The sequence below is a fragment of the Rutilus rutilus genome (assembly GCF_951802725.1).
Source record: "Rutilus rutilus genome assembly, chromosome: 21".
NCBI lineage: Eukaryota > Metazoa > Chordata > Actinopteri > Cypriniformes > Leuciscidae > Rutilus > Rutilus rutilus.
In genome coordinates, this window is record NC_140226.1 from 11324502 (window position 1) to 11348947 (window position 24446).

The 24446-nt window shown below is 38.5% G+C and overlaps 3 protein-coding genes across 5 annotated transcripts; all 3 read right to left on the reverse strand.

Moving 5' to 3' along the window:
• Positions 1 to 1915: 1915 nt before the first annotated feature.
• egln3 (egl-9 family hypoxia-inducible factor 3) lies at positions 1916 to 10696 on the reverse strand. Of its 2 annotated transcripts, none has more exons than XM_084393075.1 (5): positions 10162 to 10696; positions 3217 to 3336; positions 2986 to 3122; positions 2826 to 2899; positions 1916 to 2748 (listed from the first exon to the last, which is right to left on the reverse strand). In XM_084393075.1, exons 1-5 carry the CDS (start codon positions 10651 to 10653, stop codon positions 2720 to 2722), a joined length of 852 nt encoding a protein of 283 aa, XP_084249201.1. In that variant the 5' UTR covers positions 10654 to 10696; the 3' UTR covers positions 1916 to 2719. The 2 variants fall into 2 exon arrangements, with proteins under 2 accessions (XP_084249201.1, XP_084249202.1); XM_084393076.1 differs by lacking the exon at positions 10162 to 10696 and adding an exon at positions 7478 to 8127.
• A 7358-nt stretch (positions 10697 to 18054) lies between these two features.
• sptssa (serine palmitoyltransferase, small subunit A) lies at positions 18055 to 20726 on the reverse strand. Its single transcript, XM_084393459.1, has 2 exons — positions 20498 to 20726; positions 18055 to 18750 (listed from the first exon to the last, which is right to left on the reverse strand). Exons 1-2 carry the CDS (start codon positions 20709 to 20711, stop codon positions 18647 to 18649), a joined length of 318 nt encoding a protein of 105 aa, XP_084249585.1. The 5' UTR covers positions 20712 to 20726; the 3' UTR covers positions 18055 to 18646.
• A 371-nt stretch (positions 20727 to 21097) lies between these two features.
• On the reverse strand, positions 21098 to 24416 carry eapp (e2f-associated phosphoprotein). 2 transcript variants are annotated; one of them, XM_084393457.1, is made up of 6 exons: positions 24234 to 24416; positions 23902 to 24086; positions 23695 to 23802; positions 22001 to 22115; positions 21803 to 21928; positions 21098 to 21720 (listed from the first exon to the last, which is right to left on the reverse strand). In XM_084393457.1, exons 1-6 carry the CDS (start codon positions 24356 to 24358, stop codon positions 21402 to 21404), a joined length of 978 nt encoding a protein of 325 aa, XP_084249583.1. In that variant the 5' UTR covers positions 24359 to 24416; the 3' UTR covers positions 21098 to 21401. The 2 variants fall into 2 exon arrangements, with proteins under 2 accessions (XP_084249583.1, XP_084249582.1); XM_084393456.1 differs by having other exon boundaries at positions 23695 to 23808; positions 24234 to 24414.
• Positions 24417 to 24446: the final 30 nt, after the last annotated feature.

Sequence of the window (24446 nt, forward strand, 5' to 3'; positions counted from 1 at the left end):
TTTTGTTATTTTGTGAGTAATCCCTATTAGGTTACATGGCACCAGATGTGGATGAAACACCATAGGAGCACCATATGAGTGGAGGGAGGTGGGGGCCCACATCTGTGTTTTCTCAGGGGCCCAGAATTCCCTAGCTAGGCTTTGGTTGCACCCCTGGTCATGCATTGATATACTACTAATAGTTTGCAAGCAAGTAAACATAAGAAAATATACCATATATAGTACATAGAAATGAGGAACAAAGTGTGTGTTGGTAAATAGCTATAAACATGCATTATAAAAACGTCTCACAGGGCAAAACGTGTTGAGATTTTAAGAAATCTATAGGCAAACATACTAGTTTTACATAATTAACAAATGGCTAAGGCAACTGGGAAGATGCATGGGTATTACTTTGAGTTATTTTAACGTTATGTTTAGTTTAAAACCTAGCCCGTTCAGACGGTAATACACACATGTGGACATGTCCAGCATTTTGCTCGCCGATTTAGTTCACAAACAAACTGACAGTCAGACTAAATATGATTTTCATTTAAAATAATAAAAACCTAAAAATTCGACATTAACTTATTTTCGCGTCATCAGTGGAAAACCTTCTTGGCTCATTTTGAGTCTTTTGAATTAGGCTAAGTGAATTGTTTCCTTGATTTGGCAGGAAAATGTTCACTTCAATAGATCAAATACATCATAATTTATATTGTTTTTTTCATTTTCATTTAGACATATTTTATGAGATTTTCACTGTAGGTTTAACGTTACATGTAGTTTTCTACCGGGAAATCTAGCTAATGTTACCTAATTGCTAGCTATGTTAATTGTAGACAGTAAACCATGGCTGATGAGGTGAATGCATTGCTCACGAAGAACTACAAATATAAATGATTATTGCTCCTTACCCTCTCTTATTGTGAGATGGTCCTTCGTGTTTCAACAAAGTTCAGTAATGGAGGACAGTTTCACTCGAAGCCGTTTCACTGAATCATTTTTGTGAGCGATTTTAGCTAGTAACTGTTGCTAACTAACTGTCGGTTCGGTTGGCGCTGATAGGCGGAGCTACAATATTATACGTCGCCGTTTGTTTGGCCCGAGATAAAATTAGCCATTAACTGGCCAAACTTTTATTGTAAACATATAAAGCTATTGTTACATTACACAGTTTATGTCCCATAGCTAGATGTAAAAAAGATAGAAGGTTTTTTTTTTTTTTTTTTTTTTTTACTATTCAGAGAGCATGGTTAATCCCTCAAAAATACTGTATGTCGAATAAAATAAGAGAGGTAGGCTACAAGATTCTACATAATCTCTATCCAACCAACTCCTAGATTGCAACTTTTATGCAAAGTTGAGGAAAAAAAATATTTTACCGTTGCAATCAGGTTACATCTCTTTGGGAGGACTTAAGTTGTTATCTTTCTCCTTTTCATTGAAAGATTTTTCTTACTGGTTGAGGTGTCATTGTTATTTGTCTGTATTTTTTTCTCTTTCTCTTTCCTTTTCATTTTGTTATTGTATTCAATGCAGTATGGTTTCTTTTTTTCTTTTTTTGCAATTAAAAAAATGGCCATTAACGACAGAACAAAAAAAAATATATACCGGTATATATATATAAAGAAACATTTATGCTTGTAAATATACAAGGTGCCTTTAGATTTTTTTTTTATCTTTATGTGATAAATTGGATCAAAAGGCTGGTAGCATATATCTCCTGTAAAAGTCCAAAGACAGTAAACGAGGACACAACAACAACACCTAGTGTTAAATTATGGCCAAAGGAAAAAATTTATGGCTGGAGCAAAACAGTATATAATTCAGTAATTATACATTTATTGAAAACATTTCAAAACTTTCACATTGTTTAATTGGCCATTTCAAATAGCTGAAGGTCTCACTTTGTGTACAGTACATGAACAAACGGTTCACACATTTCAAGTTTATTTTTCCAACATTTTATAAAGCTGTACGTTTTATGAAACAACTGTCAAATATTGATCCAAGGGTGTGGTTGAGCAGCATTGCTGACCTGCATGCAAGCCGATTCAATTATCTCATTAAACATTAAGCCACAAGGCTGAACAAATAAAGTGATATCATTTCACTAAGTGCATTTAAAAAAAAACTTTTTGTGAACACATATGACTTTTATAAACATCTCTATTTGAAGGTCTCATTCAACATCAAACTGTCATTCAAAAGCAATACTAATATATACACAACTTCAAGACAACTGACAAGTTTCAAATGTCCTTTCTATTAAAGTGTTCATTAATAAAGCAAAGAATGAAAAAATATGTGCCAAAAACATAAAAACAGCAAATAACAGCTTATAAAAAAGGGACAAGCATGAAAAGAAAAATATATATAATGCTTGTTGACATTTCTAAAACAAACAATCACTAGAGTTATATTTCTTATCTCATCTATAATTTTACCATATAGCTCTGAAAATGTTTTTAATAAAGAACAATTTCATTACAGTAAACATCTAATAGTTCATTAATCAGTATTAAGATTATACATTTTATCACAAAATTGTCTTTACATTAGCAGCGGGTTATTCAAACGACTCTTCACTGATTGTAAAGACCGGATCCAAGTAAATCACATATACAAAGTGGAGGGAGAGGTACCATAAGTGCAACAAGCAATTCAAAAATAGAAAAAATATTGCAAAGAAATAAGACAACAGACAAAAGAAATCCTCTCAGAGGAGACCGGCTAGTTAAGACGATGAACCTTCCTGTGAGCTGGCTGAAATATAAAAGTTTAAGCAATTAGATATTTAGAATCAGACTTTAAAAACATACACTGATTTTAGCTGAACCAACCTGTCAGATCTCTAAATTTTCTTTTTGCTTCAGCTCTTTCCTCTGAATCGAAGTACCACACAGTGATTGCATACCTGTGACACAAAACACACACTTCAGCATGATGCCGAAAACATCTTGACATCGTTCTACAGCATGAAAGCGAGCCTTGCGCACTAACCTTGTAGCGTACGACGGTTGAACTTCATGAGGGTTCCTGCGATCTGACCAGAAAAGCAGAAGTCGATCAAACAAAGGCTCGATGTCGGCTACGTAAGACTTCCCTTCAGGAAAGATCCTTAGCAATCCCCCGTGCTCCTAAGAACATACAGTGACATTTGATTAATTATCATCATCCTACAATAAATATTTTGAAGATGACATTGTGTTTTAAAAAAGCATGACTGTGTACCTTGGCATTCCAGTTTTTATTCAGATAGTAAATACAGGTGACGCAGCGGCCATCCGCATTAGGGTTATCTACATGTTTCACGTATCCGGCTCCGTTTCCTGGATAACAAGCCACCATTGCCTGGAAAAGATGACAGATCAAACTAAGCTTGATAGATAGTCGTACATTACAGGTAAACATGCTAACAATTAATTAGGTTATCATATTTATACTCGAAATTTCCTCTTAAACAACCAGAGACCAGAATTAAGTTTGTATTGTAAAGTTAACAAATGTTACAAAGAATGTTCTACCAAATTATACAATATTTTTGAGAGATGAACTAAAGGCACCCATAGGCCTACACTACAAGATAATTCTCCCCTTCCGACAATCCTAGGTAAAATCCCGATTATCTTGATGGTTCTACAGATTATCTTATCAGATTTCCCTGGGGTGTGAGGAGTGTTAAGAGAATTCATACTGTTTGTGATTAATGTACTTTTTGTAGCACGTCATTTGAAGATACTGAACATTTATTTTTTATTGCCCTTTTTCTATTTCTTTTTGGATTGACTTTTAAAAAAGTTAATTAAACAAAACTCTTAATTTAGAACCTTATGGCATTTTACTTTGTTATCAAAACCCATATTTTTCTGAAAAACTAAATTATATTATTAATCTTTTAATTATTTTGGCAGTTTTATTTTCATAAAATAAAAATATAACCTCGTATATTATACTTTTGTAATACTGATCTCACAATATAATCTATTAAACATGATCACAAAACAAAAAGCTTATAAAAACAATACAAATTGTTTTGTATTGTTTACTGTTATCACTATGGTAAGTACATATGTAACAATGACACTGTAAAATAAAGTGTTACCAAAATCTTTTAATGTCAAAGCTGATGCTTTAATATCTAAAAATGTATCCAAAGTAAAGCATCAGCTCCATCTTGGAATAATTATGAATGCAAAATCTAATATTTAAATATATTATTAGTGTTCAAAAACAAAGCACTTCATTTATCCTCTCAGCAGATCCTGGTTAGCCCTCACGAATACACACACAATGGGGGCAACAGATACCGTGTCCATGTTTACATTTCTGCAGACAAGTCTTTATCGTGATCACGTTTCTACAATAAGAGTGCACACGCAAGTTTGTCGTCATAGCATAATATAAACATGTGGCAGCACAGAGAGCAGGAGGAAGTGTTTGCGTGCACCAGTGTGTGTGTGTGTGTGTGTGTACAGAGAGGGTAAAGGGAGCAAGCTTGGCCAGCAGCCAGTGTGCTGAGGGTTTAATGACAGTGCTACGTGTTGAGCGTGAGTCTACAGCACTACACAGACTTCAGCTGTGTACACAATCCAGAGCTCTGATTCAGCCCACAGGCGCAGTCAATATGAAACCATATCAAAACACCCACTTAATATCAATGCTCTATTTCCACTTACTAAAGGAGAATGATTGCGCTAACTCTGTTTAAAGAATCTTAGTTAACACTTTACATTGTCATTGGTTAACATGAACTACCATAGTGTTAAAAAATGTATTAATCTTATGGTAATTTCAACATTTACTAATACATTATAAAAATCAAAAATTGTATCTGTTATTATTAATTATTGGACCTGAGCTAACATGAACGAACATTGAACATTAATAAATACTATCACAAATGCATTACTCATGGATAGTTAAAGGTAGGGTAGGAAGTTTGTTCCAGAAACATTTTTTGTTATGCTGGCTGAAAACCTCTTCGCATCCTGATAGTAATCAATTATAGAAGAGGTCTAAATATATGTATATGTGTGTGTGTGTGTGTGTGTGTGTATATATATATATATGCTATGCAGAGTTAGACAGACGTCAGTCACTGAGTTCCGCAACCGAAACAGCAGCCGCCTTTCACAGTTCCTCCTGAACCAAAACAACAAGCTTATGCCGCGTTCACGCCATAACTACTGTAATTTGGAAGAGATGGAAACCCGCAACGTTTTACTCGGAGTGGTTTGTGACTCGAATTTATGCGTTTCAATGTGAACACTATCAAGGCGAAATTAATCTGCAGCAGTCATGTGGTACAAGTCAGTGCTCTTTAAGTTGTTTATATGTTCATTATTATTGTTATGCTATTCGCTTTGAGACATGAGGTAGTTTAACGCTGTCTCCCGTGAAGCTTTTGTTTGCTCCCTGCTGTGTTTTGGAGGAGGCGTGGCTTTGGAGGCGCTCTGAAGGGAGGGTGGGATCTCATGCTTTCAAAGCTAGTTTGCTATTGCTAGCCTCTCCGAAAATTGCCTACCCTTCTCTTAATGTTAGTTAAAGCATTAATCAACATTAACTAATAAGACCTTACTATAAAGGGTTATCAAAACTGCTTCTTTTCATTATTACTGTCAAGGCTGTCTTTTTTATGTATTATATTGTAGGGGTGTAACATATATCCTGTCACAATATAACACAATACAAAAATGCAACAATATGTATCGTGGATGGTGACAATATGTATTGTCTATATTGTTCACCCAAAATTAAAATTAAATATATCTTGTCAGTGACAGAGATTGTCCTGTGCGTTGGGTTTTCAGTACCAAGTCCAACCCTATTCATTTCCACCCAGAATGAAATACCAAATGACCATTTTAATCAACTGTACATTTTTTGTAAACCTTTTACCATAAGTCTTGGAGTAACGCATTAAAATTGTATCGTGAGTTCAATATCGCGATATGTATCGAATCATGACATGAGGATATCGTTACACCCGTATTATATTGTGATGTCTGTAAGGTTTTGGATTGTAAAATCAGCTGACACAAAACAAAAACAAAATGTTTAAGGCAGCACTGAATATTTCTGCTTAGTGTTTTCATTCAGCAGACTTACAAAAGAGGAAAGGCAACAAAATAAAAACAGAAAATGTAAGTAAAACTCTTGCGTCCACAGCTGAAAAGTGTCCCTCAAACATCCTGTTGCTTCACTCGGGGCCTCCTATAGCTCAATGAACACAAGTGAGAGGAGGCACGTACGGTTCACTACAGCACAAACTGAAAGCCTATCTTTGCCATTCATCACCAGGCACAGCAAAGACTGTGTGAGCCAAAAGCACTCTACTGTAACTGCTCTAAACAAAGAGCGAGACAAAGACAGAAACTAATGAGTCAGAACTTGTATTCACCCAGATGAACAAACAAACTGTTGAAATAATTAAAAACACTTAATTAATCAACAAGTTGTAATAATCACAATCTACGCTAGTGTAGACCGTTCAAGAGTTTGGAGTCAGTTTTGTTTTTTTGTTTTTTTAAAGGAATTAATACTTTTATTCATTTTATATCAAGGTGACAATAAAGACTTTTACATTGTTACAAAAAAAATCTATTTCAAATAAATGCAGTTTTGTTTTTAAAACTTAGAATCCTTTAAATGTGTCATGGTTTCCACACAAACATTAAATAGTACAACTGTTATATATATATATATATATATATATATATATATATATATATATATATATATATATATATATATATTAAATAAATGTTTCTTGAGCAGCAAATCCATATTAGAATGATTTCTGAAGAATCATGTGACAGTGAAGACTGGCTAAATGATGCACATGTGACATCACATTTTACAATATATCATCAAAACAGTTATTGTAAATTTTAACAATATATTTTTTAAGAACGTACTGACCCCAAACTTTTAAATGCTAGTGTATATGTACATTAATTTGACCAAGTAGCATTTATTTTAAATATAAATAATTTATATATTACTTCATGTAAATTCCTAAACAAATTTCCAACTATTTGAATGTACATTAACCTATAATCTGTACATTAATTAATGACCAATTTACTTTTAAGGATGCTTATTATATTATAAATAGTAATAAATATGAACATTTTCAAATCAAAATTCAAGTACATGTCTCAACTACCTGACTATAAATAAACAATATATAATTCATATAGATATGCTCAAAAGTTGTACATTTTGAAAAGTACACTGATGTAAAATGTACACGTATAATGTTGTAGTCTACATTAAAAAGATGAATCAAAGTTTCATAACATTTTGAAGATACATTTATAATCTGATAAGAATTATACAAAGTAATAATGGTTAGTTTTATTAATGAAAGTTACTATAATAAGTGTAATCAATTAATGATAGGCTATCAAATACATATGACAGTTTTTTTTTTTTTTTTCAGCTGACACATTCTTAGTTTGAAAGCACTTTAAAGTGTAATAAGGCTTACCTTTGACCTCGCACGAATACTTTTGTCGAGATGACCAACACACAAAGAAATGAGTTTGTCTATGAGTGTTAATAAGAAGTTGACAGCCTCCGTGCCCCTCTCGGTCCCGTTAACCCATGTTATTTTATCCCCTCTGATGTTTCTCCGGGAAACTCCACTGCTTCGCCCGGCCAGCTGCCCATCGTTGAGAAGCCCACAGTAATGCATGCGTTTGACCTGACCCAGAACCATATGTCCCGCGATGTCCCCCAGAAAATGATCCACGTAAAAGAATCCTCGGTCCAACAGAGCTGGCACCACTTGCTCGGCTGCCAAAGTCTCCAACTGCGTGTCCAGTGCAAGTTGAAGAAACGGCATTTTATCCTGAGCTTGGTGCATTCAAATCAATGGAAGTTTTTTGTGTGATCGATAAGTGATAGCCTATCTAATGGCCTCGTCCTTCAAAAGACGGATAAATAATGGCACATGCAGTATACAGGGTCTGTTGGTGGGCTCTGCTCTGCTCTTATGATCTCTCTGTGTGAGGGACCATCATGAGCGCGAGACTATCCGAGAGCAGCGCGAGCGCACCTGAATCGCATGTGGAACGTGCAGAATGTGTGTCGCGCTTGAGTGGGCGGATGTTCACATGAAACCCCATTCAATGCGCTTCTGTTCAACAAATGGGGCTGGACAATACATGTTTCCTACGACTCTAGTGTTATCATCCTTCAGGGGGCGCAAGGCGGCTCACAACCACGAATTCGCCATTCAGCCGCGTACAAAACTCAGGATATTTTTGTCTTTTTGGAGACTTTTGTATTCTTTAAAGTGTAATATTTTTGAAATATCAATTTCATAGATTGGAACCTGGCATACAAATAGAAATCTTTCACTGAAATCGCTATTAAATGAGTTTGATTGGGCTATCTGAGCAACGCTGAGAAAAGGAACGAACACCACGTGATCACAATGCCTACGTGCTACTTCAGAAGTAGCCTGCCTTACACTGAAAATAATTCACAGATGAACAATGACAGAGAAATCCATTGACTTGAATACGTGATTCTGTAATGATCAACCAATAAGGAAGTAACAACCCACGTTATTAGGCTACTGGAGATAAATAGAATAGAATAGGCTATATAAAGGTAGCCTACACAATTATTGCAGAAATGACTAAATTAGTCAATTAAACAAACTTAAACTACACACATACGCACACAATTTCTTTCTCTTCTTTGCACTTCACCTCTGCTGTAGTTTGTTTCATAATCAATGCTTTCTGATAAATCTGGCACTGTAGCCTACAGTAGCCTACTTAACCATAGCCTATTATTGTTAACCTCTATAACGAATAGCTTATATTCGTCGATGTAGATGTAAATAAATGCTAATTGAAAAATAAAATAGAAACAATATAGAAACAAATATCAGAATACATTTTAGAAAATAAATGAATAAATTAGTAATAAAAAAGAGAACATTTAAACAGAATTTTTTCAATACATATGATGTATTTGATCAGAAGCCAGTGATTATAGTTTATAAATGTATAAATATGGATCTTTTTCTGACAAAAACGCATCACTTTGCTTCAGAAGACCTTTATTAACCCCTTGGAGACGTATGGATTAGCCTACTTTTATGATGGCTGGATGTAGGCTACTTTTGGGGGGCTTCAAAATATAAGGTACCATTCACTCCCATTATAAAGCTTGGAAGAGCCAGGATATATAATTAGGCTGAAAGAAGAAAGTAATATAGCCTGCTGCACCTATGGCTTGAAGGTGAGTTAATTATGGGATAATTTTCATTATTTGGTGAACTAACCCTTTATTGTGTTTCTGAATTGTTCGACTGACGAAACACTGCAAAAATATCTTTCCGATGCCAATGAAAACACGATAAGTGTTCTCTTCACAGCCTTGCTTTCAGCGGTCATGTCGTACGTGACAACGTCCAGGCACATTAAGCCCCGCCCAGTTAAGAACTCTTCTTCACACTGAGTGCCATTCTACCGCAGTGTTGTATTTCAATAAACCCACTGTGCTGATTTACCAGTGTGTCTGTAGGCTAATGCCCAGCAGGGTCAGGCCACAGAAGGGACACGAGACTGATCTCATGCATGCTTTGGCAAAGATGGAGAAAGATGAAAAGATGAAAACAATGTAAATAAGGTTGTCATTGCCTTTATCTCAACGACTCGTCCTATGATTAGAGTAAGTGCCAGTAGGCTACACATCGTATGATGTTATGAGATCATTCTATAGTCATCATACCTAACCCTAACCGCCATTGAGGAGCCGAACAGTCGCATGTACGCGCACAAATCTGCTTTAGCCTACTCTCAAATAAGAAAGGGGCGTTTCTCAACAACAACTGCATGAGAACCTATTTTTTTTACAGTCTATGATGAGAACACATCTCTTCAGTGAGCTCTTTATGCACTTTTTATAAACTTTACAAGATAAATATACCTGCATCTCATCCGGTCAGCTTCCAAATTTTGCATTGCAATACTTTTATGATTGTATTTCTATATGTTGCAAATTAAAGCATGCGACTTTATGCGTAATGTAGCCTACTTCCCAAAGTACAGGCTCCACAGAGTTTTAGGCTTGCCAGGTTTGGATGCTTAAGCAACTTGAGAGGTGTAATTCAGTGAGGAAAAGTTCACGAGTAGGCCTACCTCACTCACTCACCTTGTGTCTCCCTCTGATTTTGAACTTGTCCAGTCTGCCGTCCGCGCACGTGATGAGTTTGTCCATTCGGGTCAGCAGATAGCCAATGTTTAGGCAGCTGCTTTCGGTGCCATCGACCCATGCAATCTCGTCCCCTCGAATATCTTTGCTTTTGCCCAGTTTTTGGCTCACTAACTGTCCGTCCTGCATGTGTCCACTCTGATGAATGCGCCTCACCTCCTGCAGAACGCGCTCTCCTATTCTCACCCCTAGAAAATTATCCACTATACACAAACCGTAGGAGTTCATGCACGGGACTATGTATTGCAAGACCAGTTTGTGTGTCTTCATGCGTTTGCGCTCATTAGATTTTGCCCGGTTACTGCGGGGGTTCCTGAGCTCTCTGGGCAGCTCCATGCGTCCACGAATTTCATCTGGACAACTTTGCAGCCGCGGCCCTTGACGATCTTTTCGGATCTGTTCATCCGCCAGATTTCCTTGCTTTTCTGCCATTGCATTGAGTCCAGTGCGGCAGAAGTGCAGCGCGCGCTCTTGATGTCCGATGAGAGTGGAGAGTCTGAGGAGCTACGTGAACACCATCACATGTGTCAAAGCCTAATTTAGAGCTCACACAAGCCTGGGGGGCAGAAAAGATGTTCGCTGATGAAAGAAAATGACATCTATAGCCTATGTATGTCCTGGAGGTATGGAATTCCAATGCTGCCAAAATAATACATTAATAAATACATATAGGGCCTAAATAAATATCCGGGGGAGCAGCCTAAATGTGAGTCAGTATTAACTACTTGTCATGATGCATTAGTCAGTCATTCCTATAAATTCGTTAGTGTTAATAAGTGTCATTCAGACATTAAAAATGCTGTTAATAACAAAGTATTTAGTAATCATATTTTAATTATTATTCAAGATTTTATTATTAAGAAAATCTAACCTGTACAGTTCATCAGTGACACAAAGTTATGATGAAAATTAAGAAATATTTGAGATTCTGCACTTTTATTTTAGTATCATTGAGATACTATTATAGTTTTATTAGTATTTTGAAAGTTTTTATTTTTTAAATTTTCTTTTTAATTTCAGTTGAATTGTTAGAATTTTGATTTTTTTTTAATTAATTTTTTTTTTATAAATATGTCTATATAGTTTTTATTCATTTTCATTTTAGTTTGAGGTATTTTAGTACATCAAGTTAAAGTAAATTAAAATGCGAAATGTTGCCTTATTTAGGTTTTATATATTTTTTTATTTCAAGTAGGCTAATGAAAATATATTTTTTTATGGTTTTAGTTTGTTTAGTTAACTATAATAACCCTGCATATTTCATATATATATATATATATATATATATATATATATATATATATATAAATATATATATATATATATATATATATATATATACTGTATATACAGATTTGGGATTTTCCCCCAAAAAGCTTTGCCAGTCATTCATCTTCAGATGCACATAACTGAGTTCGTCAGTTAGTTAGTTTATCATCAAATGTCAGCTGTGTTTGTATGTTAACTGAAAGTCTATTTTCACTTCCATTTACAGTAATGTTCCTTTTTTTGTCATAGTCCCCATTGTGCAATGCACAATGGGTTAAATCTTTTGCTGTGGCTCTAAAATGGCTTGAAACACCATAGAATGCACGTTGATCTGCTAAAAATAGCGCGGAAATAATTAAAGCCATATCACAGATGTGACGTCCTTACTGACTTAAATTATATCTGCTGGCTTTGGTTTCTGCTGCGAGAAAGGTTAGAGGGAACTGACATGTTGCACAATGGACTATGATATGATGTTGTGGTGTAAACTACTATTTCAAATGTTCAGTTCACCTCATTTTCATGGGCAAGTGGGTTTACATTAAATCAATACTATAAGTGCATGACATATATTCAGTTAACAAAGCATGCAATCAAGCCTGCACCTGATGGTCTGAGTAACAATGTGTTTCCTGATTTGTTTTTCATTTTTGGCAAGTTCTTCTAACCCTAATTAATGGAGTGTGTAGCTTTTCATTTTTTAAACAACCATAGGAAGAAACATCATGGCCATATTCCAGGATGACAATGTCAAGATTCATCAGGCTCAAACTGTGAAAGAATGAAGAATCATTTTCACACATGAAGTGGCACGTCTGAGTCCAGACCTTAAATTCGTTAAAAGTCTTTGGGATGTGCTGGAGGAGACTTTACAGAGTGCTGGACTCTTGCATTCTATAATAAATGTTTTTTTTCCATAAAGAGGTGCCTCAATTTAGGTCAAGATAAATTGTATACTGACAATGCTAGAAACCTCATAATCACTGCAATAATGATCCAATCATAGACTCTTAAGCATTTGCCTATTTAGATCCAAACAGCGATTAAATAAAAAAAAATATTTATTTTTTTGTCCAGGCAATGTGTTGGGCGGGCTGTATAAGTATGTACCAACACTTTGCTAAACAGCTGAAGCGCTGCCTTGCCCAATCGAGCTTCTAAGAATTGCAACTCTGACAGGACATTGCTGTACGGAGTGCAAACTCCATACGACCCACGGCGGCGTACGTGAGAACACCCTCATCCTGTAGTTTAAAGTGTAACCAGCTGCTATTTTCATCTTGAGCTCATGCAAGTGATATGAATCTGAGAGCTGGATATGATATCATTGGTTGCTGTGTGAAAGATGACTGTAAACTAAATGTATCCATCCATATCTTCAGTTCCACCTGCTTTGTGTGGCAAAGATCAATATTTATAGATCAACTTAGTGAGGAAAACAAAAAAGTATTTGAGAAACATCTGTAATGTGTATTGTAGGTTACTCTAAACAACTGATTATTCCCCTATTGAAATATGGTTTGACGAGCTGAGACAAGTATATGCACACATTGGATCATGCTGTTCCAGCTCAAATATCAATAAAATATATTACAAATATTTATAGCATACATGCATCAAGTGGGTGATAACGGGAATATTCTTTAACAGCCATCTTTTGGCATAAGACATTTTAATATTTGCCAGCAGCCCTTTAAAAAATTACATTGACACATTTTTCTAGTTTTAATTCAGTAAACACTTGGTAGATGCAAAGAATATTCACTAAATATTTTAGTTTGGGACAGTATTTAAAGCACAACTGGAACAAACAATTTGATAAGGGTTAAATCTTTATTACAAAACGTACTCGGTTACCTAACGTAACCTCGGTTCTCTCTAGAAGAGGGAACGAGTATTGCGTAAGTTGCTTACGCTACGGGTAAAGTCATCTTTTCTCGAGATATGAAGCCAAAAAATTATCCTTAATTTTGTATTTATTGTCAACGCAGTGCGGCAGCCAGCAGATCATAGCAGGCTGTATAAGCGTGTTCATTGGCTGTCCTGCGGCAACTGCAGCAGCCTACGACGAGGCCATGCCTCTAGTGGAATGGGCCCTGACGCCCATAGGGCACTGCAGGTGCTTGGACGCATAAGCTGCTGCGATACTATCCATCTGGACAGGCTATGTTTCGAGGCGGCGAGACCCTTGGTGCGCCCACCAAACGCACCAGAGTCTTTAAAGGGGTCATATAATGGTACATGCACTTTTACAAGTTGATTGCACTGAAATGTCTGTTGGCAGTGCCTGTACACAACCATCCTATCATGATAAAAATCCATCCAGTGGTTTTGTTTTAATCTCCTTATATGTTTGACCATCTCTGAAATCAAGCCGTTCGATATTGTGACGTCATAAGATCGTACGCCCCTCCCGCTATTGTGATTGACAGCCGTGTTTCAACACAAGACCCGCCCTGAGCAAGCTGTGACAGCCGTCGTCATAGTAGTCCGCCATTGTTGATATGCTGGAGTAGAATGGCGTCTAAGCGATTGTGGTGTTCTGTTCTTAGATGTAATAAGGAACACAGCAGTCATTTGGATGTTCCTAAATCCGAGCCGTTGAAGAAGCAGTGGCTGAGTTTTGTTTTTGAAGGGATATGCCCAAAGGATTGACGCGGGGATTCCCTCACGGGGATTCCCCACGATCGTCTGCGCTTTCATGTTTGCGCGAATCATTTCACACCAGACAGCTTCACAAACGAGAAAAAACGGATCGGTACCAACGTGTTCCTGCTGAACCTCCAGAAGATGTGAGTGTAATGTTTTATTAACCTTTATATTAGTATTTATATTAATCTTTGCGAAATTTGCAAACCTTGCTGCAGGCTTCACGATGAATGCGTCTAAGGTTTACACTCAGGGTACATTACGGCATGTTTTCTATGTACGACGTTCTCAATATAATTCATAATCCCACGCTTATAACGAATAACACGTGGTTATTGTGTTAGATATGGTCAGAGAATGTCTAATACGGTGTACCCACAGAACAGAGGGGCGGGGTGAGCAAAGCTCATTATCATTTAAAGACACATGCACTGAAACGGCGTGCTGAAAACAGAGCTGTTTTTGACCAGGTAAAATTAGTGTTTTCTTACAATACTAATGAGAATTTTTAATTAAAGTATATTACAAACTTTTAATTTAGACCCTAAAGAATCATATTAGCTTGTACAAAAATGGCATTATATGACCCCTTTAACTTTAGAGTCATTTGGTCCAATCTCGAGACACGCGGGGCTAACAGATAGCGCGTGTAGATCCCCCACACGTTTTACTGATGAAAGAGCTATCAGAAAAACGGTTTTGAGCGAGAGGTACTTTAGGTCCACGGATTCTAACGGTTCAAAGGGATATACTTTCAGGGCCTCTAGGACCAAAGAAAGATCCCAAATAGGAACCGAACGGGGCCGCGGGGGATTCATCCTCCTGGCTCCTCTAAGGAAGCGGATGATGAGCTCATTCCTTCCTATTGCTCGGCCGCGCGTCGATTCCGCGAACGCTGCAATAGCCGCAACATACACTTTGAGCGTGGAGGGGGACCTGCCCTTGTCCAACAGCTCCTGAAGGAAGGAAAGCACCCACGAAACCCCACACGTGCGTGGGTCTAGGCTTTGGAGAACACTGACCATTTAGACGCGTAGAGTCTTCTCGTAGAAGGAGCTCTAGACTGTGTGATCGTGTTCACGACCCCTTCTGGCAAGGCAACGGGTATCCGTTGATTATCCACGCATGCAGAGACCAGCGCTCTGGATGGGGATGCCAAATCGATCCGCCGGCTTGAGAGAGAAGATCTTCCCTCACCGGGATCGGCCATGGGGCTACGTGCGACAGCCTCACCAGCTCTGGGAACCAGGTTTGGTTCTCCCATCGCGGGGCTATGAGGAGCACTGAGTGGCGCGTTTCCCGGATCCTCTTGATTACCTGTGGTAACAGCGAGATCGGAGGGAAAGCATACAGCGGGCAGCTGGGCCAGGTTTGGGCTCGCTCTTCGAGAGGAACCTCAGGCAATGAGCGTTGTCTTTTGACGCAAAAAGGTCGACTTCCGCTTTGCCGAAATGGCGCTACAGTGACTGGACTGTCTGAGGGTGCAGGGACCATTCTCCCGGGGGAATGTTGTCCCTGGACAGTCTGTCTGGGCCGACATTCCTGTGGCCGACATTCCTCTCGGTGCTTGAATACGGCGGCTCGCAGACAGCGATGGCTGGCCGTTTTACACACGATGTCCCGGTGGCTTTGGACGGGGAGCATATTATGCGAAGAACAGGACGCGGGAGTGGCGCCAAATGTTTGTCAGTGAGCGTGAGCGCTCGTGAGCGGGCACAAGACTTACATTCATAACGTGACCGGTAGGAAGTGGCCGTGTAACGGAGCGGGCAGTGAGTAGGTGTGGGCACGGGGTCGTGGGCACATGTCCTACATCTAACACTCGAGCGGCTTTTGCCAGCTTTATAAGAGTGGGTTCCGTGAAAGACACGGGGGGTATAGTGCTTGTGTGTAGGAGTGAACACTGAAACGTGGGCACATTTTCTACACTTAAAACACATGCGGCGTGAGCCGGACAACCAGACATTATGCTCTTTTTGAGATTTCTCTGGGTTGCCATGACCACGGCGGTTGTGTGCAGGCGTGCGGGTTGTGTCACCGGCTCATTGGCTGCGTAATACACATCTGCAGTAGCCGTTACTACGGGGACTGGCAGAGCGGAACGTTTTGACGGTGGTCCGGCCGCGGCGGGACTTAACCGTCTTTTCCTCCTTGAGCTGCTAGGAGGACTTCGCGGGCTCGGGTTTCAGCGTGATCTTGGGCCAGGGTCCCCGCGGGGGAGGCGGCCTGTGACGGCTGGTCGAGCGCGATCTAGGGTGGCCACCCTGTCGTCGCTGCGAAGACAGAGGCTGAGCTGGACGCTGAGTAGAGCTTTGCGCAGGCTGGTCTCGAGAGCGGCGTGCGGCTGAGCTCGAGCGTCAAGGCAGGAAAAGGTTCATAGCCTGCGTGGTCTTTTGTACCTCCGAGAAGCCTCAGACAGAAGTGTCTACAATCCCATTAACCGCTGGGCCGAAGAGGCCGGTGGGGGAGAGCCGTCGAGTCTGTTAGGCGCGGGCTCCTTAGGCGGTGACCACTCGAGGCCAAGTTGGTCAACGGCCTTGGTGAGGAGGCGCAGGAGTTTCGCATCCACGCCGGCCCGAGTACGGCCGGACTCCTGGACTGATGAGGAGGCAGAGTGGTGAGAACCGGACCGTTCCTCGCTGTCAGAGGCCAGGATAGAGCAGCTGTCAGCGGCGCGTCTTCATCCGCTTCATCCCGAGGCAGCGGCGGCGCGGGCGGGAGCCGGCGGCTGCGCGTCCGGGAGGGGGGTCGGAGAAGGAGAGAGAGAAGCTCGAGGGAGAGGTTCCGGCGAGCTTTTCGACATCGGTCTCCGGTGGCCTCTGGGAGCAGCGCTTCTTTCTGCGCGGCCCAGCAGAGACAGGCGGAGTGACAGCTTCGGCGTCGAACACTTCAAGTCGAGCCCGCAAGGTCGACATTGAAAGTCCTTCGCATTCGGCGCAGCCGCCCGAAGAGAGAGCGATGGCTGCATGTTCACAGCCCAGACAGAGAGCGCAGATCAAATGGCGGTCTCCAGTGCTGAGAAGGGCTCGGCACGAGCCACAGGAAGAGCGAGGCATTTTGAGAAAAACGCCTCGCGCTCTTTTAGATAGTAAGTGTGTGTCGCAGCAGCGAACACACACAGAGAGAGAAAGGATACTGTCGCCGGATAGCGCGGCAGGCACGGATGGCTGAAGGAGGCGAAGACAGCCGGGTTACTCAGTCGCTTTCCTAAGCTTGCTGGTCGCTTGATTCGATGGCTGTGGCTTCTCAAGATCCAGCCGTCTACGTCCAGCCGTAGAGCTTCACTGAAGAGATGAAAATCAGAGTTCAGCCTGTTGAGCCCTTCCTTATATACGCCTAGCCACACCCATTCTGGCGGGCTGTGACGCAGCTGATTGGGCGTGACGTCACGCAGGGCTCAGTGGTAGGCTGCTGCAGTTGCCGCAGGACAGCCAATGAGCACGCTTATACAGCCTGCTATGGTCTGCTGGCTGCCGCACTGCGTTGAATACAATTACAAAATTAAGGATAATTTTTTGGCTTCATATCTCGAGAAAAGATGACTTTACCCGTAGCGTAAGCAACTTAAGCAATACAAGAGAACCTCTCGTAAGAGAACTATGTTGATCAGCTTGAGTAAGGAACGCTTAAAATAATGTTCACTTATAAATATCTTAAAGATTCAATCTTTTAATACAGTTTCTATTTCATAACTACTGACCTCACTGCCAGTGACAGCATTAGCATTTGTTATTCATGTTAATGTTTACCTACTGTTAAAATACATACAAATTTACAGTCAAAGGCATCAAAACTTTGGATAACAGAGGAAAAAAACTTAACATCCAAATTGAAAAGAAAAATTACTTTTTCTTAAAATTCTTCACAAAGTGATACTTCATCTAAATCTGAAACATGCTGAATAAATGTTCAAAGTCAATTATAGAAAGGGTTTATTTAAGCATTTCCCCCCTTCAGTTTATAACCTAAGAGTCAACAATGATGATATCATACATCAGTGCAGGTAATGAGTTATCACATGACTTAAAAAAAATAGATTTTCCAGTGGTGACAGTATCAATAATTCATCAGTCAACTATGGCAAACTAAAACATTTAAGGTCAGCCAAAATAAATCTCTCTAAAACTTTATATGTATACAATTAAATATACACATTTATATGAAAAAAATAGTCATCATCTGAATAAACCACTGTCATGAAACAAAACTAAAGCATTATTTAAAAAACAAAACAAAAAAAATCACTATATATAAAAGGGTACATTTATAGACAGGGCAGTGTGCTGTTGCAGTAGCAGACTGTGCTCTTATATGAGGCTACACAGCCACACACATAATTACACATGCTTTTATCACACTCCTCAGCATTGGTCTCCTTCAACATACACAAGTGTCCTTGTTTGAAGTATTAACAGACATCATCACATGGTGGTGAACAGTTCAAGAGCAGGTCGTTTGGTTTATCCCAGGGAGGTCACGGGCAACCTGATGAGTATGGAGGATGACGTCATTGGACCACTTCAAAATAGTGTAATATCGCCATTATGTGCTGGGGCATGAACACATAACCAGTGTAGACGGCCATCGCTGCCACTGTGATCAGGAGAGAATCTGGTATTCTTATTAAGGAAACTATTTTTGCAGAAGGAAAACATGACTGATTTAGCACTATTTTCCCTAACTACACACACCCACAGCACCCCCTATCCATTATCCAGGTACCTCACATGCAGTGGCAAAAAAATAAATAAAACAAGAATAAACACATATGAACAATTAAATTGTGTTATTATTTTTAACTATCTTGAAACTATCCAAGCAGCGTTTCGCGCTCAGATGTGATGGCGGAATTAATACATTACCAAAATGTCATTTTCTCTACAGTCTAGCGAGTTAACAATAATGCCTGACCAGTAAATTACTTTGTGAACAAAGAAAACATTTTGGCATTGGGCATTGGCATTAGTTAATGCCTAAACATGTAAAAGTATATAAATAGAATTTAGTTTAATTAATTTTAAAATTCGTCGCCGGAGTGAATGCGAACATGATTTATTGAAAATATTTGAAAATATATAAGTGGTTCTTAAGTCAATACTTTTTTAATGGCTTGTCAACTTTCCATTCCTTCGCTGTTTGATTCTAGCCACCACCGGATTGTTGTCAGGGCGAAACACATTTTTGAGCACGTGAATGCTGATTCTAGTCAGTGCTTGAGCGCTGGTCTATGACTGGAAAAATAATAGAGTCGTTGCAAAAGAAATTATACATAGCTTACATGTCGCATTAAACTGGCAGATTTTAGAATGTTGTAGGCAATTATTGACAAGTAATTGACAAGTAACTTTTTGACAAGTAATTGACCATTTAATGGAATTATATTTTATAATTAAAATATAATTAATTAAATGATATACTACTATGACCTACAAATAAAAATTTATTTATTGTTATTATAAATACTGTATGTGTTAAACATGAATTATTTACTGGCTTTAAATTCAAATACAGTAAAAAGAAAATAAGAAAAAAAAATGTTGTAACGATCTTATAATATACAGTACCAGTCATAAGTTTGGAAACATTTTAATGTTTTTGAAAGAAGACTCTTATGCTCATCAACATCAAAGATTTACTTGGTCATAAATTACAGAAAAAACAGTCATATTGTGAAATATTATTTTAATTAAAAAAAAATGGTTTTCTATATTAATATACTTTAAAATGTAATTTATCTCTGTGATGTCAACGCTGTATTTTCAGCATCATTACCCAGAAATCATTCTAATATGCTGACTTGATACTCAGTTATTATCAATGTTGGAAACAGTTGTGCTAATGATGCTGAAATTTCTTACTATATTGCAAGAAATATTTGCGATGTTCAAACAAAACACTAACACGCCGCTCTATAAGTGTCAGCTGACATTCCTCACGCGACCACATGAAAACATTTCTCATTACCGAAAAGGTGTGGCAAGTGAAACTAGTTACAGTCAAAAGTTCATGTTCTTCCTCTGAGGGACCTGAAAATCAGGTCGTGTTAGGTCGGTTATTTTCATTTTAAACGACGTCACACCCACAAGAACTAACGTTATGTTACATGACTTCTTCAATTCACAACTTCTTCTAGAAGGTTTGAGAAGTCAGATGAATTTAATTGTAGTCAATGTTGGTCGGTAATGAAAATACATAAAATATTTTTATAATAATAAAAAATTGTCTTTACCTGAACGTATTAGTAAATCTTACGGACACACCTGAGTAAGGAAACAATCTGATACCTTGCGTGGAAGAACTCTCCATATATATTGTCCCTTACACATATAAAACTCTGTATTTTATGAAAAAAGGATACTGAAGACAGTTCTCTCCCAAGGCTCCAACATATACAGAGCTGTTACAAGCAAATATTGGTAATAAAACCACGATAATTGTTTCCAGGCATCTCCTAACGCCATGTTTCTTTCAATGGTCCCACTGCTCCTTTCCGGTACAGATCGTAACAAAATAAAAGTCGTGTGCTGAAAAAAATCCTGACAGTAACACAATAAAAGTCCCCACAAGTACATAAAATTGAGCGATGACGCACACCCGTGATTCTTAAAATAAAATAAAAATCTGCATACCTCAAAGATGCAGTCATATTTTTTTTTAGGAATATAAGATAACACTTTATTTCAAGGTGAGATAGTTAGACGTTACTACATGTACTTACTATAGTAATAACAGTAAATTATTCACAATTAAAAGTAACTAACCCTAAACAAAACCCTATAGTAAGTGCATGTAATTAATTAATATTACTCAGTACTTATTTGAGTATGTACAATGTAACTGTCACCTTAAAATAAAATTAACAGCATTTAATTTTCATATAAATCAAGAGGAAAAAAATTAAATGCTTACCTAAATGATTCTTCAACAGTCTAATAAAATTAAAAACATGTTCAAGTCATGTGTTTAACTTATGTTTAATTTGAATCCCATGCTCTCTATTGAGTATAAAAATTTAATAAAAGGGAGGAATAGAACAACTTTTATGGAAATTTGAAATGCAATTTACATGAAGTGTTGAAATTTTACAGCATATAAATCAAATAAAAACCCTATAAATAAAACCACGTCTAACCACATTCTTTACCCGCACAAAAACCTTTATATCTTTCATTAGAATCACTTTACAGTGAAGTTGCCAGGTGATGCACTACATCAAACCAAGCAAAACCTGTGGTTTGGGATATCCAGTCCAGTAAATGTCCTTAGCAGTAACTTGCTAGGATGTTAAAGAAATGGTACACCTCATCTTTATCATACACAGCCACTTCAGTGGAGCATTCTGTGCACTTGACCGGGTGATACATCTCTTCTTCATCCATTCCTGCCAAACGTGCGTCAGTCAGACCAGAGTCGGACTCCATCTCAGCCTCTGCTGGTGCGGACGTGGACTCCTGACGAGCTTTCTTCTTGTGCCGCTTCTGCTTTCTATTATTGGTGGTTTTATAGCGCAGCACTTCCTCTTTGTCCACAGTGCAGTTCATCACAAACATTGCTCTGTACTGTGTCCGATATTTCTCATGCCTGCGGGTTGAAAAGTATTTCATTTTCTGTGATAGTTGTGAAATAATCTTCGCAGTGCAATATGAAATCAAAGAGGCCGTACCTCTGACAGTCCAGACACAGGGTGGTCATACAGGCGGGACAGTTGAGGACGGCGTCACTGCTTGGAAGAGCCTGGGCTTTGTTTTTTCTGTTTGCTGACGGGGGTAACCGTCTCTGATATCTGTATCTGTATCAAAAATGCAAATAAGCTCTAAACATCACAACCATTTGTCATAATTTTTTAGCGAGTAGAACTCACGATTTTCTTTTTGCATCCACCCAAGCCTGGTCCCGATCATCCTCATCTGGGTCGTATAACAGCTCGTCATTTGTGAGTACAGAGCGCTGCTTCCTCCTCAGACCCTGAGAGCTCCCTGATACAGGAGACCATATTCCAGATTAACAACTGGTTCTTTTTTTTTTACCTTTATTAAATAAATCCAAGCAGCATAAACCATAAAAGCATAAATTGAATCCCCCGCCCCAATATAAAATGAAATGCTTTTGAGTTATAGGATTTTTTTGTAATACAGCTATGTCATAATTATTCAACCCCTATTCAATGCTGTTGTTTTTAAGTCACTTTATTTGTATGGTATGGTTCAGTATTGTGTTAAAACACAATTAGGCCTTTGGAAGCGCTATAACAAAACGGAATTATCTTGTGTTGTTACACATACATACATTTAGCCCATGCATGTACTAAAGTTGAGTAGCAAATATGGCCAAGTCAAAAGAGCTCTCATAAAATCTATAGAGAACAAATTGGGTTTTTTTTACGTTAGAAAGTCTATGGCTACAAGAAGATTTCCAAAACCCTAAAAGTTCCTAAAGACACAGCTGGCAGCCTTATTCATACGTTTATTATTGAGGGGAATAAAATGTTTGATCAGAGCAACTGATAAAAACCCTCAAAAAGACTTGCGAGATGACCTGATAAAAGGAGGAAAACGCAAGTACTAGACAAGCTTGGCCTTCATGTTGGGACATCTTGCCGTGTGCAATTCTTGACCAAGAAGAACATAAAAGGCCGACTTGAATATGCTCAAATTAATTTGGGTAGATCTGTGGAGGTCTGGAAGAATATTTTATGGAGTGATGTGACCAAACTGGAACTTTCTGGACCAATGGATAAGCGGTATGTCTGGTGCAAAAAAAATGGCAAAGCTTCTGAAGCAGAAGACTGCCAAACGCAAGGTTGTTATGGGGGAGCTTTGCTGTTGCAGGATAAAGGAAATCTTGACTGTACGAAGGGCATCACTAAATCTTTGAAGTATCAAAGATGGTGATGCAGACACTAAAGCTTGAGGATCAATGGATTTTTCTGCAGGACAGCCATCCCAAAGTATACATCCAAATCCACTGAAGCTTGGATCAGGGATCAGTCATATGTTCTTGAGTGGCCTGTGCTGTCTTCAGATTTAAATCTCATTGAAAATATTTGGTGGAATTTGAAGAGAGCAGTGGTAACGTGAAAACCAAAGATTATTAGTGATCTGAAAGCTTTTTCAAGCGAGGAATGGGCCAAGATTAGTAGAGAGGTGACAGAAGCATCTAGGCACTTACTGGCAAGCATATATTGGTTATAAAGAATAAAAGATTATGCACAAAACGTGAGGGGTATTGGGGGTCGAAGAGTTTTGTACATGAATGTTCAAAAACAATACGATTTTTTTTCCTCTCCATTTTACATTAACTTTATGTTCTCAGAATCACTCAAATGTGTATTGATAAACTTTCTATAATAGTTTACTGATGAATTTGTTGAATTGTTTTCATAAAATTTTGTGAACGTCCTTTGTTTTATGCAACAAAAGAAATGAAAGAAAAAAAAACTAGAAACTTTGATAGTGACTGTTTATGAAAACGTCTGGAATGAAACATTTATTTTAAGAGGAAGAGGAAAATATTATTTTGTAATTATGCTATTCTTTTTGCTTTCTGAATAATTACCAGCTGTGTCATCATCATCCGAGTCTGAGTCAAAGTAAATGCTGTCATACTGCTGGATCGGTTGTTTGTTTGCTGTGGAAGTGTTGTCACTGGTCCCAGATGTTTGACCTGCAACTTAAATATTAAATCAAAATTTATTTGAGGTTATTTACTGTAGTAGGCTAATTGTTATATTTAAAGAGCCAAATGCATGCGTGTTTGTGACACCTTGAGTTGCAGATGCTGTCCAGCTGCCCTCCAGGCTCTTCATGGTGCTGCTGAGCTCTGCCTCCATCTCCTTCTCAAACTCATCTCCACTGGAGGACTCGCTCTCCCCCGTCAGATACTCTCTGATCAGCTTCTTCTTCTGATCCGGAGTCCCGTTGAGAAGAATATCCAGCTCATCCTCAGAACTGAGAACAAGCAGAAAACACTGATCTGTCTCTCAGTCTGATCTCTATCTATCAACAGCACTTCATGGAGCGTTGAAGATGTTCACATTTGTTTGTTTACATGTGTACACATACGAGATATTTAAATGAACGTGTTCTGTTACGTACCTGCTTAGGGCTCCTTCCTCGTCACTTGGCTCTTCAATCTCATATGACTCATAATCATCTTTTCGATTCATTTTTTCCCCGAGTAAAAAATCAGCGCAAATAAAACGTGTTTTTGCTTTACTCATTTGACTTTACATACACTTCACACACAGGAAAGCCAGTAATAAACGATTTCCGGGTCACACGTTTGACTTTCAAAATAAAGCTGTCAAA